Below are 16,811 nucleotides of genomic sequence, written 5' to 3'. Positions count from 1 at the left end.
TGGAAAGCTCGCCGCCTGCCTCCCCTCCGCCCGCCCCGCCACAAGGCCGGCCCTGTCCTGCCCCTCTCGGAGCCCAGCCCCCTGAGCATCTAGGAGCCGCAGGAACCCCTGGCTGTCAGGAGCCCCGCCCCCACACCCTGGCCCCGCCCCTGGCCCCGCCCCCTACCTGTGTCAGGCGGCCCTGGAGCTCGCACACCTCGCGGGCGCTCTGCTGCTGCAGCTCCTGCACTTTCTGCAGCTCCTGCGCCCGCGCCTGCAGCACCTCGTCCTGCCGGGTCACCTGCAGCAGCGGCTTCACCTGGGCGGGGGAGGAGGAAGGTAAGGGTGGGAACGGCGGGCTCCACGTGGCCCGGGAGCAGAGTAAGCACTGGAACTCCCCGGCGGCAGCTCCGGAGCTGCACGGCAGCGTCCTCATCCACCGATCCGGGATGGGAACAGCCCCTGCGCCAGGGGGTTTTCGCGATGGGTGAATGAGCTGACGCTAGGAAGAGCCTCGAACAGCTCAAGGCAAAGGCCCGCAGCACCGGCACGAAATGTGTTCCTTCTTCGCTAAACTAACCGGGGGCGACGAGATAACGGCGCCGCCCGTTTTGTAACTCAATGTCCCTCAAAGTCGAGTCCCGGCCCGGGGGAGGGATGCACTGTCCGCGGTGTGACTCGAGTCGGCGACACCGAAAGGATATGCTCCCCCTTGCTGAGCGGGATTCGCTCTGATCATTGTTGTCCCACGGCTGGCTTCCTGCTGGGTTCCTCTCGACTCTACTTGGTTCTTTCTCTAATCGTAGTCTCTTCTGCCCTAGCTGGTGGCATTTATCGCGACTGTAATTTTATATTTCTCTGAGATGCGGGTCAACCCTCACCCCCAAGGCCTGGGGCAGGCCGGCTTTCTTCCACAGGGCCAGCAGGACTTCGTTTTTATTCACCATTTTATCACGATCCCACAAAGGTGACTGGCACATAGCAGGTGCTCAGGTGACTGGCTGAGGGCCCAGAGGCTGAGCGCTCTCACACTGCACTCATAATTACACTGAACGGCTGGGTTTCTTGCTTCCAAATTTTGATCTTCCTTCCTCCTCTCCAGTTTCCCACTGGGGGACACACTGCCCCCCACCCCATGCTCAGTGGGGCCCAACGACCCGGCTCCGCCCCTTTGCTCCAGGCAGGCCCGTGATTACCAGCCTGGCTCATGGGATGTGTTGTGACAAGTCCTTGGGTGGTCACATGACCCCAGCTGGCCAAGGGTGAGTCAAACCTGAGAATCCAGCTGGAGCTTTGGGATAGAAGTCCATGCTGGCCTAGCCGGCCAGGGGACAAGTCTCAGTGGACTGGTGGCACCCGTGTAGAAAAGCCTACAGGGCATCACCTCGGAGGAAAAGCCAGATGGGAAACACAGATCACTGACATCACTGTTTGGGCCCTTGTGGCATAAAGGGTTGACTCAGCTGACCTGGGCTGTCCAAACCCTGCCTCTGTCACAGAAAGGCCTGGCCCTTGCCTGGCTCCTGGAAGATAATCTGCAAGCTCTTGGAACATTCTGACTGATAAGACGGACTTTGTTACCTGGGGTTCTTGGCCCCCGTGGTATCAACTTGACCTCTGGAGAGGCTGGAGACTGAATGAGATCAACCGCTTGGGGGGGGGGGGGTCAGCCGTGCCTGTGAGACTGACCCCTAATGACAAGCTTGGACACCGAGACTCAGGAACACCGAGACTCAGGTTGGCAACAGCCCATATGCGTTGTCACACATTGTTTCTGGAAGAATTACGCACTGTCCATGTGACTCCGTGTTGAGGGGACAACTGGAAGCCTGTGCCTGGTCCCTCCCGAGCTCTGTTCGGGGCTCCTTTTCCCTTTGCTGACTTTAATCTCTCTTGCCTTTCACTGTAATAAACCATAACCTTGAGGACAACAGCTTCTCTTAAGTTCTGTGAGTCCTCCCACTGAGTCACTGAATCTGAGGGCTTCTCTGGGACCCCTGACTCAGCCCTGGATCCAGCTATTCCTGAAGCTGTCCAGAATCTTTTGCTCATGTTGGTTTGAGTCAGACTTTTTGGGTCTCCACCAAAGAATCCTGGCTAACAAAGGTTGAGCTGATTGGTCCCATTTTACAGATGCAGAAAGTTGAGGCCCAAACAAAGAAAGCCACTTGCCCGAGCAGCCCTGGACCCCAGGTGCTGTCTCCTTGCTGCTCAGGTTACTTCCCCAGGCGGCCTCACCTTGATGAAGAGCCGCCACCACTGCCAGTGTCTCAGCTTGAGGTAAGCGGCACAGTTTCTCTGCATCACACGCAGGGCGCTCTGCTGCTGCTGCCGCTTCTGGAAGGCTCTGAGTGGGGAGACGGGCAGGCAAGGGGGAGAGTGAAGGCTCTGCTCCTCCAGGCCTGTCCCCTTCGCAAGAGAGCATAGCTCCCTTCACTTAGTCAACCATCGTTAAGTGCCTCCTGTGTGCAAACGCCCTCTACTATTGGCAGGTGCTGTTGCACACAGGCTATCAGTCCTTCGACCCTTGACTCTCTCAGCTGTGTTCCCTGCTCTCCATTCCCACAACCCTAGTTCAGGCCTCCTCTTCCCCCACCTGGACCCTCACCCCAACCTCCCAGTCTCTTCCCCCCAGTCCACCCCCAACCTGCCTTCCGAGGGGGTCTTTCTATACTCAGAGCTTACCCTCCCCTCCCCTGCTCACAGCTTTCCCATGGCTCCCCCGCACCCCTGGGCAAGGTCCCTGCCGCCCGGCCTGGTGTTTAGGGGAGTCCTTTATTCTCTGATCCTCCCTCTGGGCCATTTCAAGGGAGAAGGAGACCGTCCTACAAACTTCTGACGTTCCTGAAACATGTCAGGCTCCCGTGTCCCTGGGCCTTTGAACCAGCTGTTGCTCCTGCCCGCAGCACCTGTCCCATCCTCCTTCGTCTCTCTGGTCATCAGGTGTGACCTGAAGGCATCCTGGTCTGCTGTAGGGTCACCACACTTCACGTGGGAGACCATCAAAGCTCCAGACTGTGACACGTGCCCAAGTATGTCTCCCCCTCCAGAGTGGAGTCCCTCGAGGCACTGGCAGGTAGGGTGACCACCACGCCCTGTTTGCCACGGGCTTTCTTTGTTTTAGCCCTGAAAATCATGCACCCTGGGGAACCTCCAGTTGTGGGTGATGCAAGATGGTTGGTCAGCCTATGGCCAAGCCTAGCTCTTCCCTGTGTCCCCAGCACTGCTCCGCACCGGACCTGGCCCACAGGGGCCCTCGGGGACTGTAGAAGCGAGAAGTCTGAGCATCTGGTGACTCCAGCCCTTTGTTTCCCAGTCCTTCTACCATTTTGGAGGTCCTGACCCCTGCAGCCATCTGGTCAACCTTTCCCTGCGCGCCCCCCCCCACCTCCCTGCCCCCAGCCTTGGCCAACAGGACCCAGGCACGGTGCCCTACCTGCGAGCTAGGTACCCCCGGGCGGCTGCCTGGAAGGACACGATGATGTCTGTGACCTTCAGGTCCCGCTCCTCTTCCAGCTGGGCCAGGACCCCTGCCCGGAAGAAGATCTTGCTCTGTCCCACACGGTAGAGGTTGGAGTCCAGTTCTAGGGCCTGGATCTGTGAGGGGTTGGAGAGGGGTGGTGAAGAGGAGGGGCGAGGAGAGGGAGGTCCCGGCTCCCCTCTTCCACCACCAGGGACCCTGTACATGCACACGTACACACCCACAGCCTAGGCTCTGCCCCACACTCACCATCTTCTCGCAGGCCTGTTTCCCATCCATAAAGCCCTTGGGGATGGCATTGGGCGTCAGGATCTCGTATCTGGGGGGGGGGGAGGGGAGGAGTTACAGCACGCTGTCACTGAGCTCCCGCCACGGCCCACGCTGCGCTCCGAGCGACAAATAGCACTAACGATGATGATGATGATACGAACAGTGTGAAGAGAGAACATTCGAGCGTTTACAGAGCACCACACACTGGGCTAAGAGTGTTAATACCGCCAATGGCGGCACTGGTCCCAGGAGCGGCCAAACCTTGGACACTCACCGCGTGCTGATCGTGAGTGTTCACCCCACCAGCACCACTGAGATGCGGAACACGGCGGGTCTCAGAGTGGAAAGGTGAGAACGCCCGCCAGTGACAGCTGCTGCCTCTGAAGACTTATTATTGGTCAGGCCCTGAGCTAAGCACTGGGCGCCAGCTGCTCCCCGAGCTCGAAGCTCAACGGAGAATAAAACGGGATACGGTTCCTAAACACGTCCCTGCTGTGCCCTTCCCTGGATCTCGACGTTCCGGAAAATACCAGGCATATTATAAATACGATACACACACACACACACACACACACACACACACACATCATAGACATAATACATGTCCTATGTTAATACGACTTATTTTATGACTGCTGGTTGAGAAACGTGTGTGTGTGTATGTGCACGCGCATGCATGTGTATATCAGGGTGGCTCAGTCACCAGGGGTGGGTTACTAAAGTGCAGATCCTAATTCCGTAAGTCTGGGGTGGTGTCTGAACATGTGCATATCTGACAGGCTGCCCAGCCATGCTCACGCTGCTGCTGGTCCCGGGGACCACACTCTGAGCAGCCATCTCGGAGCTGCGCTGTCCCACAGAGAAGCTGCTGGCCAGGTTTAACTGCTGAGCCCTTGAGATGCGGCCCGGCCCACGGAGGAATTGGATTATTGATTTATTTATTTGAGAGAGAGAGAGAGAGAGAGAGAGAGCGCACAAGCAGGGGGAGGAACAGAGTGAGAGGGAGAAGCAGACTCCCTGCTGAGCAGGGAGCCCAATGCTGGGGTTGACCCTGGGACTCCGGGATCACGACCTGAGACAAAGGCACACGCTCAAGCAACTGAGCGATCCAGGCACCCCAGTAACTGGATTTTTTAATATGAGAGCAATAAGAGATTTTTTAATAAGAGAGCACACGTGTGCTCGCTTGCTTTCTTTCTTTCTTTCTTTCTTTCTTTCTTTTTAGAGAAAGTGAGGCCTGGGGGCTAGGGAGAGGGTCAGAGGGAGAGGAAGAGAGAGAAAGTCAAGCCAGCTCCACACTCTGCACGAAGTCCAGTGCTTGCTGGATCTCACGACTTAGATATCACGACCTGAGCTGAAATCAAGAGTCGTAAGCGTCACGAACTGAGAGCCACAGGGGCCCCTATGACTTGCTTCTTCTTCTTCTTCTTCTTTTTTTTTCCATATGACTTGCTTCTTAAACTCTAGTATTTTCTGTCCCATCCCTTCCTATTGCATTTTTTTTTTCCTATTGCATTTGTAAAGAAACGCAGATCGTCACCCAGGGGCTACCGCAGAAGGCAGTTTTTCCCTCGGGAGCGCCCTGATTGGTGTCCTGCTCTCCCATTCCACAGAAGAGAAAGCCGAGACAGGAACCAAAGCAACTTGCCTGGACTCCTCAGACTCCGAAGTGGCAGTGGGGGGATTCGGATGCAGATACAAGCGCAGGGCGGGGCTTCCCAAGCCAAGCCCCGCCCCGCGGCGCCCCACCGCACTCACCGCTGCCGGAACTCCTGGAAGAGGATGCGGTTGGGGAAGCCCTGGCGACAGATGCGGATGCCCTCCAGGACGCCGTTGCAGCGCAGCTGGTCCAGCACCAGCCGAGGCTCCAGCTTGCCGGCCTGCGGAGAGCGGGGACGGACACGCGGGGTCAGCCGCGGCCACATGGGGGCGCCTCGCACCGGACGGCAGCCGCCTGGGGAAACCAGGACCGGCCCTTCCGGCTGGTCGGAAATCATGGGCGATTTCGCACGGGTCAGTCTATAATTTCCTGAGCGCCTAGTGCCCGCCAGGTAGAGATACCTGCCCTGGGGGAGTTCACTGTCCAGCCGCAGAGGCTGACAATGAAGACAAGAAATCAGTCACTAAGTCAACGTAGGACGGGAGCAACAGGTGTGTGCTAAGGCAGAAAGAGCCGCAGGGAGGGCGGGGAGCGCTGAATTTGCACGGGGGATAGTTGGGGACCGGCCTCCCTGGGAAGGTGATGTGTAAATAACACCCATACAGCATTATTTTGGAGTAGCTAATTTCTGATGCCTTTCTTCATTTTAAATTGCTTGTTAAAAAAAATCTAAACAGTACAAAAATTTAAACGACATTCCTAAAAGGAGCTCTTGTCTTGTCCAGGCCTCCAGAGTGGGCAACACAATCCCCAGTTTCTCTTATCTCTCTTTCCCTCCCTTCCTTCCTTCCTTTCTTTCTGTAGGCTTCACACCCAGCATGGAGCCCAGTGCGCCAGGCTTGAACTCACGACCCTGAGATCATCCTGAAATCAAGACCTGAGCTGAAATCAGGAGTCGGACTCTTAACTGACTGAGCCTCCCAGGTGCTCCACAATCCCCAGTTTCTTATAGAACCTTCTAGATCAGTTTTTCTCAACCCTCGCTGTACACTGGCACCCTCTGGGAAGCTTTAAAACCAAAACCAAAACCAAACCAAAACACCAAAAAAACAAAAAATCCAACAGCCGGGTCACAGCCCAGGGTAGAACGTGAATCTCTCGGGAGGGGGATTAAAACATGAGAACCACCATTCTGGATCTTTTCGTGGAACCACTGAAGCATATATATCTTATATTTATGCAACTGTCAAACATTTATTGAATATCTGCCAAGCACTGTTTGAGGCACTGGGGACTCAACAATGAAAAAGCAGATAAAAGCCTCTTCCCTCAGATTGTTAATGTTGTGGCAAAAGGGATTTTCCTTTTATTACTATAGGTGTCCCCGCTCCTTAGCGATAAGGCTTCACTACTGCGGGAGAGAACTAACTCTCCCCTGCAGCTTTCAGTGGGATACTGGAGCCACACATGGTCATGTGACCCAGGCCTGGCCAATCACAGTGTGTGGTTCTGGGGTGGGCACAAGACCCATCCTAGACCAATGAGGACAATGGGCAAGAGCCCCACTTTTTCCTCCAGGGTTGCCGAACTGGGAGAACCAAAGTTGGAGGCTACTGAGGGCTCCCTTGCCATCCTGAGGGGAATAAGAGAAAGAGAGAACAAAAATGAGATTCCTTCAGAATGAAGTCAACACAGAGCCAAGCAAAGGAAAAAGATCCCTGATACCCCATTTGCGCACCTGGATCCAGCTATAACTGAACCCCACCGTGGAATTTCAATCATGTGAGTTCATACATTCTCGTTTTTGCTTAAGCCACCTTAGTTGACTGTCTCGCAATCAAACCAGCCCCAAGGAAATAGCTGGAAAGAGCTGTAGTCAGAAATGATAAATAGAATGGTCTCACACTGATGTCTTCTTCCTTCTTCCATCCCACTCTCTTACAAAATATTGGGCAGGCTTGAGTGGGGGAGGTGCCAGGAGGGCCAAGAGATGGCTTACATGAAAAGGGACTGAGAAAACACATAAATGCGTAGTATTTTGTAGGATCCAAGCTTCTCACTATCACACACACACACACAAAGAGTCACAAATTTGCATGAGGAAAAAGTTACAATGAACTCTGGGATATTGAGACAGAACTTGGCACATTGGTGTGAACTCAGAGTTTTCCATATGTAGGGATATTTATAGAAATCAATATAGATATAAATGTGTGTATACAGGGGCGTCTGGCTGGCTCAGTCGGAGAAGCACGTGACTCTTGATCTTGGGGTCGTGAGTTCGAGCCCACATTGGGTGTAGAGATGACTTAAGAAAAAAAGTGTATGTGTGAAGTTTATGCACTTGTGTGTATATATGAAGCTGTTTGCTGAGAAGTTCTAATACCGCTGAACACACCTAACACCCAGATCTTAGACTCCAAGCACCATTCACGGAAAAGAACCAGGGCTCCTTGGAGAAATGGGTGAATCTATGCATGGTATTTCATCAAATACAAGCCTCCATCAGTTGCAAAACACGCTGTTACTTTATATACTGTCAAGAAAGACCAACTCCTGTCAATCATTCTCTGACAGGCCATTGGTTGCAGGCCACCCCCCCCAACTTCAGAGATGCTAAAGTGTGAGAAATAAACGTATCCTAGATTTGATAAGATATAGTATCTGCAGACACCAGACACACACACACACACACACACAAACACACACACACACCCCCAGGAACTACAGTTCCTGTTTTCTGAGGACAGGGGAAGCCTTGGGCATTTATTGCTATATTTCATTTTCCACCCATGTTGACCCTTCTCTACAGGGCCCATTCTCTGATTGTCCTAACAAGAAAACCTTTTGGTGGCCTGGGAAGCCAGGCATGGTCTCCCCACCCTGACATGACACCCCCAGCCCCAACAGCCTTCATTCCATCCCCTGTACCTTTCATGCCCCAATCTCCCACCAGACCTTTGCACAAGCTGTTCTCTCCTCAGCATACCACTTATCCTTCATGGCTCAATTACCACCTCCTCCAGGGAGGTTTCCCTGACTTCACGGACCAGATTAAACTGTAGGAGATACCTACCACCCCTACAAATTCAATCAGACATTTATTATGATTGCTCAGTCGAATGTCTGTGCTCCCCCTAAGACTGTGAGAATAGGAGTTGGCCATGCTTTTCTCTCAAAAGTATCCCCCATACCTGGCCCTTAGTAGGTGCTCAGTAAAATTTAAGTCCCATGAATTGAATGAGTGAGTTTTCCTAACAGAGCACTGAGCCTGGGAGGGAAAGTGACTTGGTCAAGGTCACACACCCAGTCCAAGGTGAGCCAGGCTCTAGCCAAGTTCAGTGGCCAGGCCTTTACCCGCTGCTGGAGTTGCCCCCACTTCCCAGGCCAATGACTCACCCTCTTCTCATGGTTGGGGACGATACAGCGGACGAAGCTGGGGTTGGTGTTGCTGAGTGTGGCCATGAGGCGGCTCAGGGACTCCTTGTAGAGCTGTCCCACCGTTCGGAACATGCCCCGGCGGGGGCGGCCCCCGGGTGGCCCATCCCCGAGGCTGCTCACCTGCTCCAGCCCCACGATGCCCTCCACTATGGGAAAAGGAAACAGAGGCAGAGGAAGAAGGGGGTCAGGTGTCAGTTTGTAGGTGGCCTGGTTAAACTTGGTTAAAGTTCAAGGGTCTTGTCATTGCTAGGACCTGGCGCTTTACATACGAAACACTGCTAAGGTAGGTGTTGTCAGCCCCCTGGACTGCTGTGTAAACTCAGACAGGAGGCTCAGAGAGGTGGAAGACGGCGCCTGAGGCCACACAGCTTAGAAAATGCAGCTCTAGGATTTGAATCCAGCCAGGGTGAGTCCTCAGGGGCCCTTGGCCTCTGACGTCTCGTCTTCTCAAGGACGAGATCTCCACCTCCACGCTCCTTATCCACAGGTGCTGATGACGACCGCACAGGCTTACCGAGCACTTCCCCTCTGCCTAGAAGAACCTTTTCCGGTTTTACAGGCAGAGAGAGGGAGCCGGAGATCATGAACGCAGCCTGGTGGCATTTTTAGGAACTTAAACGATATCCCACTAAAAAAATGTATAAAGCCTGGGTTTTATGTGCAGCATGTCAAAGAAGACAGACTGCCTTCACCGAACCAGTTTCCCAGTACAGCCTGATCTTGTCATTTGACGGTGTCGCTTCAGCTAGTGAGTAATACCTCCTCCTTCCCCTCAAATTCTGCTCTAAATCCTGCCAGGTTTCGGCAGGTGGGGTGGACCCTGACGTCCTGCAGCCCTCGATAAGTAGGGTCAACCAGGTAAACCTGACTTCCGGGCAGGGCCTGGTGTGCAACAGGGCTCACCTACGGCCTCTTCCTCCCCAGAGTCAATGCTCCTTCTCACTGCCAAACTCCCAGCTACCATCAAAAGGATAATGAAGTTCTTACAGCATGGAGAAAAACAGAGGCTCTGGGACCCGAGGTCCTGGGCTCAAATCCCAGCTCTGTCCCTTAATGGCTGTGTGACCTCAGGCAGGTGACGTAACCTCTCAGGACTTCAGTGTCCTCTGTATCATGGGGTTAGTAGAACTAACACCTGCCTCTCTGGGTTGTTCAGCGGATTCTAGGTAATCGTAAACGGGCTTTGCACATAGTAAGTGCTCAGTAAACACCAGCTGGTATTATCATAATTGTTTGTCCCCTTACATGCGGTTTAGTTAGAAGGCATGTGCTGCTACGGAAAGTCTGGAAACTGCTGAGGGAGGCGCCAAGGACGGGGGAGAAGGGCAAGAGTCCTCCACGTGGAGGAGAGGGGACAGACATTCGAAGTCAGGTACCCAGTCTGACAGGCCCACCCTCCTCGGCCGGCAAATCTCACCCGTGGACGCACAGCAACACCCACCCCCTGACGGAGAAATGGCAGAGCCGCGCCTCCCTGAAGATCCTGGGGGCGACGGTGGGAAGGAGCCAAGAAAAGAGAATTGCTGGAAACCCCCATGTTCTTGGGGGGGGGTGAGGACAGATGAGGGGAGGGGCAGAGAGATGGGGCGGGAGATGTAAAGGGAACAGCAAGAGAAGGGAGGAGAGAGAGGGAAGGTGGCAGAAAAAAAAGAGCATTATTAGTCAACAGCACAAGGCAAAGCAGGAGGGAAAACTTCAGTGCTGGCCGTGAACTTCCAAAGCCAGGGGGACTGTCCCATTCGCCTTTGTGTCTACCACTGAGGGCAACAAAGGTGACTGAAAGGATGAATGTCCTTTATGAGAATTTAATGCCAAGGGGGGAAAAAATCTCTCTAGAGGTTAAATCTGTCTGTTTCATTATGTATCCCTTTTTGCCCTGGCTGCCAGGAAGCTCGATACTCCTCCCCAGTTTGTTGAGGTTGCCTCTCTGAGGAGAGCCTGTCTCATCTGCCTTCCCCCCTGGGCTACCAGGATGCTGGGCACCTGACTCTGAGCTCAGGGCAGCTGTCGTAGAGATTGATGCACAAACAGCCACTGTCCCTGTCCCTCCCTGTGACTTGCAGCTCCTTGAGTCTGGGCTGCTGTGGTTTGCTTTGTTAGGAGAGTCATGGAGGAAATAACACTGTGCCAAGTTCAAGTCCAGGACTCAAGAGGCTTCCCAGCTTCCACTTCACTCTTGGAACCCCTGGGGGGCTGGGCACCTATGGGATGTGAGATGTGAGGGATCACAGTGGTGGGGGAGCATTCTGTGTCCTTGAAGGGGACACAGATTTTGAAGAAGTGTCAGGGTGGAGGATTTTCAGGCTGAGGAGAGGATTCTTGTTGCGGAATCTGCCTGTTACTGGACATCAAACCCTGCTTGTCGGTCCGTCATGTGTAAACCACGCAAGACACCATCATCAGATCTCTCGGTCTAAAACCAGCTCACCAGCATCGAGGCACCTCACGCCCCTTGTTCCATGAGTTTGTTTGGGAAGCACATATTTGCTTATTTTGTTCTCTCGTCTCATTGCCTGGGCTGGCGCTCACGACTACACTTTTCACATTAAGAAAAAGACTAAGACAAACTGACAGATTCTGGAAGCCTTGAATTGGGAGAAACCAAGATGCTGGTTCCGCCGGTTATTAAAATCACCTCTCCTCTAAGGATGGGGAGTGGCGGACTAGGCTTGGAAAACTACAGGTCACGCCAAAAACTACTGGGTTCACGCTTTTCTGCCCATGCCTCCCAGAAAGGCCATTCCAGAAAGACTGATGGCTAAACCCACAGGAGCCGTGTTGCAGCAGGAAAGCTCTCCCAAATGACATCATGATCTGTTATTCCTTTCCTCTTCCCTGGGGGCCCTGACGGGAACTTTGTGAGAGCCAAGAAAGCAAAGCCCCAAAGCCGACTAATCTATAAAAACACCACGCTGCTGAGTTCTCTTGTGATTAATTCTTTTTCAGTCAAATCTCTTGGTTTTTTCTATTTTAGGGATCATATGCCATCTACAATGAGTAACTTTCTCTCTTCCTTTTTAACAGCCATATAGTGATTTCTCTTTCCAGTCTGATTGCAGAGGCTAGTATCGCTAAAACTGTGTTTCCCAGCAGAGCTGACTATGGGCACCCTCATCTTGTTTCTGATTAAGGATAAGTGTGTTTTGTCACTGAGTATGACACTGGCTTAAGACAGCAACCAACCAACCACTCATTCACTGATTGGACACACTACCGGACTACCGGGAGGCTGTCTGGCCTGCCCACCTCAGATCTGCATCCGAGCAGACAACTCCCATTTAGAACTTAGCCTCTAGAGCAAAGGTGTTCACACTGTGGGCTGGGGAAAGGGATGCACAGAGCTCCAGGGACAGGGCCTGGAGAAGCTGGCCCTCACCATCTTTCCAGATCTCTGCCGTTAGCTTGTCCGTGCTCAGGTGGAGCAGGGCAGCGACGTTGTCATTCAGAGGGTCCATGTTTTTCATCAGCCACTCGTTGGCCTTGTAGTCGACCTGGGTGAAGCCAGGCAGAGGAAAGTGGTGAGACTGCAGCTTCACCAGCTCTCCCAATTTCCCATGGAACCTCCCAGAAGCTCTGAGAGCGCCAGCTCCAGCGGGGTTTGCCCCGTATCAGAGAGCGTCGGTGCCACCTTGTGTCTGTTCCCAGAACTGCACCCTCCGCAGGTAGGGCCCCCTTCCCTCTACTTTCCTTATCTGTCCTCCCTCCACCCAGCTGGAGAGCCTCGTCCACCATCACTTCTTCCTTCTCCATTCTATTCCAGCCACACTGGGCTCCTCACTGTTCCTCAAACACGCAAGCTGATTTCTGCCTCAGGTTTGCCCCTGCCATTCCCAACACCTGTGATTCCCTCACCGTGGATTTTCACAAGGCTGGCTCCTTCCCAGTATTCAAGGCTTTGCTCTGAGGCTCCCAGAGTCAGTCTTGACAGGCACAGTCCCCCACACATGTGCCCCCCACCAGACAGTGGCTCCCTGAGGCCAGGGCTCGGGTCTGACCCACAGGTCAGAGCTGGGCCCACAGGAGGTCTTAGACAATGTGTGGAAGAGGGAGTGAGGGATAGACACGGAGCACAGAGGTCTCCTGCCTCCCAGCCTCTGTATGCTGTTCCTTACCCCTGGACAGCCCTTCCCATCCTTCACCATCCTTTGCTGGCTGTTACTCATCATTTGGGCCATGGATTGGCAAACGGCCCACAGGCCAAATCCGGCCTTGCCACCTTTTTATAAATAAAGTTTTATTGGAATACGGCCCTCATTTATATATTCATTTATGTATTCCCCGAGGTGTCTTTCGTGCTACAGTGGCAGAAGCGAGTAGCTGCGGCAGAGACTGGCCCACAAAGCTGAAACTATGTAAGAAGATGTTTGCTGACCCTTGATTTAAATTCCAGATCGAGCCTTACTCTCCTCTGAAACCTCTCCTGGCATTCCCCCTCCCAGCTTTGACGTTGCCCCCACTGAAGCACCTAGCAGCCTTTTATTCTCATGGTCTTTGTCCCTCTCCCAGATCAGGAACCTTGTGAGGGCAGAAACCACGCCCAGCATGGGGCCCCAGCTTTGCTCAGCACACAAAATGCATGTCTTTGCCGAATGAGGGAATAAAATGCTTATAATTCTCCTTGCAGAGAACTCCTATCCACCCCTCCAAGCCTCCTGGAAATATCCCCTCCTTGAGCAAGCTCTTCCTGACTTCATCAGACAGACTGCCCGGTTGTCCTTGGGCTTCCCCGGCCCCTGCCAATGTCTTGTTGCAGGGGACATGGTGGGGGGCCCTGCGTTCCCTCTGCATTCTCCCTGCACCTGCAGCCGAGTGGTCCCCACCCCTGCCCACAGGCCCCAGAGCTGGCCCAGCCCCCTACCTTGCCCGCATAGTGCAGGACGCTGAAGTCAGCCTGGTCCCGCAGGTTCCTCGGCCGCTGGAACTTGGGGTGGCCTCCTTGCTCCTGGGCTACCTTCTCTACAAAGGACTTGTCGGTGGCCTTCGGGAACCAGCACTCCTCATCCAGCAGGGCCAGGAGTCCGGGGGGGTTAGCCTAAGCACCAACAGGAAGGGAAGACGGCGTCAGATCCCCACACACTGGACACTTAGGTTACCGCGAACTTGTAGCTCTTGGAAGAGGCACATGGACATACGACCGAACGCGAGAACGACAGTTACAGTTCCGGCCGCTGACGAGCACTTTGGCCCCAGCTGGCCCCATGGCAGGCATATCCGGGGCCCAAGCGTCTAGTGGCCACGCGTCTACAAAGCAGATGCCATCACGCACTAGTTTTGAGCCCGGAAGCCCCAGCGGGGCTGGAGGCGGGCCAAGGGCTGGGATCTCGTGGCTGGGGAGGCGGGAGGACCCGCAGGCTCACCGGCCGCTCGATGAGGTCGATGCAGGGCTGCAGGTCGAGGCCGAAGTCGAGGAAGGTCCAGGGGATGCCCTCGCGCTGGTACTCCTCCTGCTCCAGCACGAACATGGTGTGGTTGAAGAGCTGCTGTAGCTTCTCGTTGGTGTAGTTGATGCACAGCTGCTCGAACGAGTTCAGCTGCGGGGGTGAGGGGACAGGTGAGAGAGGGGACAGAGACCGGGGTGGGCGGGGGGAACTGGGGAGGGGGCAGACCCCCAGAGGGAGGGGACAGAGAGAGGGAGGGGGCCAGAAAGCCAGGCTGACGGAGCCCTCCCAGCCCCAGCCTGGCACCAAGTGCAGACCTGGAAGATCTCAAAGCCGGCGATGTCCAGGATGCCCAGGAAGGAAGCGCCCTGGCGGGGACTGCGGTCCAAGGCACGGTTGAGGCGCAGGACCAGCCAGCGGAAGAGGCGCTCGTAGGTGGCCTTGGCCAGGGCCTCCAGTGCAAAGTCAGCCTGCGGGGGGGGGGGTGCAGGGGGCACATGGTGAGGGCGTGGTCCTGTCCCTGCAGCCCCAGCCTAACCCCTAGCAAGGAGACACTAGTGTGGACTGGGGTCCCCTCACAGCTCATTGAGAACGATGACATTAATGATGACGCCAACCACTTCAGAGCCCTACCATGCGCCGGGCAGCGTGTGAAGCGCGTGGGGCAAGTTAGTTCATTCATCCTCCCTGTCCCCAACCCTTGAGCCAATTTCGACAGCATAACAGTTAAGAAGGTGGACTCTGGAGCCTGACAACACGGGTTTGAAGCCTGGTTCTGCCCCTTAGAAGCTCTGTGGCCTCAGGCATGTGACTAAACCTCTCTGTGCCTCAGTTTCTTCATCTGTAAAATGGATCCCAACAATAGTACCTCAGCTGAGAGCGGAAGCCGGTCTCTCATGTGACCCCCAATCTCTGGCCCCCATGTCCCCAACTGTGTCTTCTTCACCCTAATACTTTATTCAAGGGGCCAGTCTGGGTCTAGGCAGAGGCCTCTGCCTAAAAGCTGGATTCTGAAAACCTCTAGCATGGATTCACTTCTCCCCAGTCCCACCATTATCGTCGCTTTTCTGGATTATGAGAGCAGCCTCCTTTTGTCTCCCTGTTCCCACCTGTACCCCCGGGATCCAATTCTCCATGCAGTAGACAAGGGGATCTTTATAAAAGACAAACTGAAGCAGGTTGCTCCCTGGCTTAAACTCTCACTGGTCTCCTACTGCACTCTGAATAAAACTCACCTCCTTTCTGTGGCTCCTAAGACCCTGCATGATCTGTCCCCTTCCGACCTCTCTGCCCCAATCTCTAGCCTCACTGATCTCCTGGATGTTCTCAATTCACCAAGCCTGTGCCAGCCCCAGGGCCGTTCCTTCTGCCTTGAACCATCTAGGTCCAAACTCAAATATCACCTTGTCAGAGAGGACTTTCCTGGCACAGAAACCCCCTTTTTTGTAGAAGGCCTCACTGCTTCTGTATCTCCTTTTAGGATCTGTTCCCTACTTTGGCTTGAGCTCCACGAAGGCATGGTCTTTGTTTCTATCCCTAATTTTATCCTAGCACCAGAACCAGAGCTGGTCATGGGCGATCAGCCAAAGTTTGTTGAGTGAGAGAAAAACCAGCTTACGCTGCCTGAAGACCCAGGACCCTGGCGCCTGGCTCTCCCCGCACCCCACCTGCCCCCCTAGGCCTACCCACCTGCTCCTTGGTCTGTGCCTTCTGCACGTAGTCTCGGCCAACTTTGATGCGGGGGGTGAGCAGGGCACGGGAGAAGTCCGTCACCCCCAGTCCCAGGAGGCGGCAGAGCTTCTGTGCAGCTGAGGATGATAGGCACAAAGGTCTGATCGGCCCTGGGACGTGGCAGTGGCCACTGAGTGCAGCAGAGGGGGGACGTCCCCACTGCTGCTGGGACAGAGAAGGGGCCCAAGCTCTCCCACTAGAAGCAGTACAATCCTAAAAGCGTGTATATCCTCTGGGCCGACAATTCTCTCTCTGGGACCCCGAGATGGGATCCATAATCCCAGAGGCAAGCAAAGACTGGACCGGGAGGATGTTCATCACAGCCTGGGTGATGACGGAGGATAACAGGACACGGGCTGAATGCCCAGCAACCAGGGACTGGTTAGGGAGTCAGGGATCGTCCATTTGAACACGTGTTCTGCGGTCACTGAAAATCATTAGCACTCGTTACACAGTACACTTAAGATGTGTGCATTTCACGATTTGTACATTCCACGCCAACAGAACAACTGTAAGCAAATACTGGATACCAGTAAGTGATACGCACATGCGAGCTGATGAGGGCACATGTGAACTACTCATGTACACGCTGAAAGGTACAGAAATCTGCAACTTTGAAATGCACCAGACCACAGGATGGATGACCAATGTGTGGAAAGATACCCAATAAACCCAGTGTAGTAAAATGTTAATGGCAGAATGTAGGTGGTGGATATCTGGGGGTTTGCTATAAAATTCTTTCCACTTCTCTGTATGCTTGGAGATTTGCTAATATAATTTGGCGGGGGGGGAGCTACCGGAGTAAAAACCCATGGAAGTGGCTAATAAATAAATATTTAAAAGCAACTTGTTCTTCCCTATTTTTGTAGGGGAAAAATGCATAAAAAATGGTATTTGAGAAATGTTTTCCAGCTTCTGCCACTTCCATAAC

The 16,811-nt window shown here is 54.1% G+C and overlaps 1 protein-coding gene across 5 annotated transcripts in view; it reads right to left on the bottom strand.

The window, feature by feature from the left end:
• The window catches only part of MYH14 (myosin heavy chain 14), an 82,419-nt gene that overhangs the window by 33,995 nt on the left and 31,613 nt on the right, over positions 1-16,811 (bottom strand). For all 5 annotated transcript variants that reach the window (XM_080827938.1, XM_080827936.1, XM_080827937.1 and 2 more), the window contains 11 exons: positions 15,839-15,957; positions 14,467-14,619; positions 14,129-14,302; positions 13,630-13,803; positions 12,148-12,262; positions 8,730-8,917; positions 5,489-5,610; positions 3,710-3,779; positions 3,416-3,576; positions 2,218-2,326; positions 167-298 (listed from right to left, as the gene is read on the bottom strand). In XM_080827938.1, the coding sequence (XP_080684064.1) occupies positions 167-298; positions 2,218-2,326; positions 3,416-3,576; positions 3,710-3,779; positions 5,489-5,610; positions 8,730-8,917; positions 12,148-12,262; positions 13,630-13,803; positions 14,129-14,302; positions 14,467-14,619; positions 15,839-15,957 (1,517 nt within the window). The remainder of the gene's footprint in view (positions 1-166; positions 299-2,217; positions 2,327-3,415; positions 3,577-3,709; positions 3,780-5,488; positions 5,611-8,729; positions 8,918-12,147; positions 12,263-13,629; positions 13,804-14,128; positions 14,303-14,466; positions 14,620-15,838; positions 15,958-16,811) is intronic.

The sequence above is a fragment of the Martes martes genome (genome assembly GCF_963455335.1).
Source record: "Martes martes genome assembly, chromosome: 17".
NCBI lineage: Eukaryota > Metazoa > Chordata > Mammalia > Carnivora > Mustelidae > Martes > Martes martes.
The sequence above is the reverse complement of the archived record's forward strand: the minus strand, read 5'-3'. Positions and strand labels throughout refer to the sequence as shown.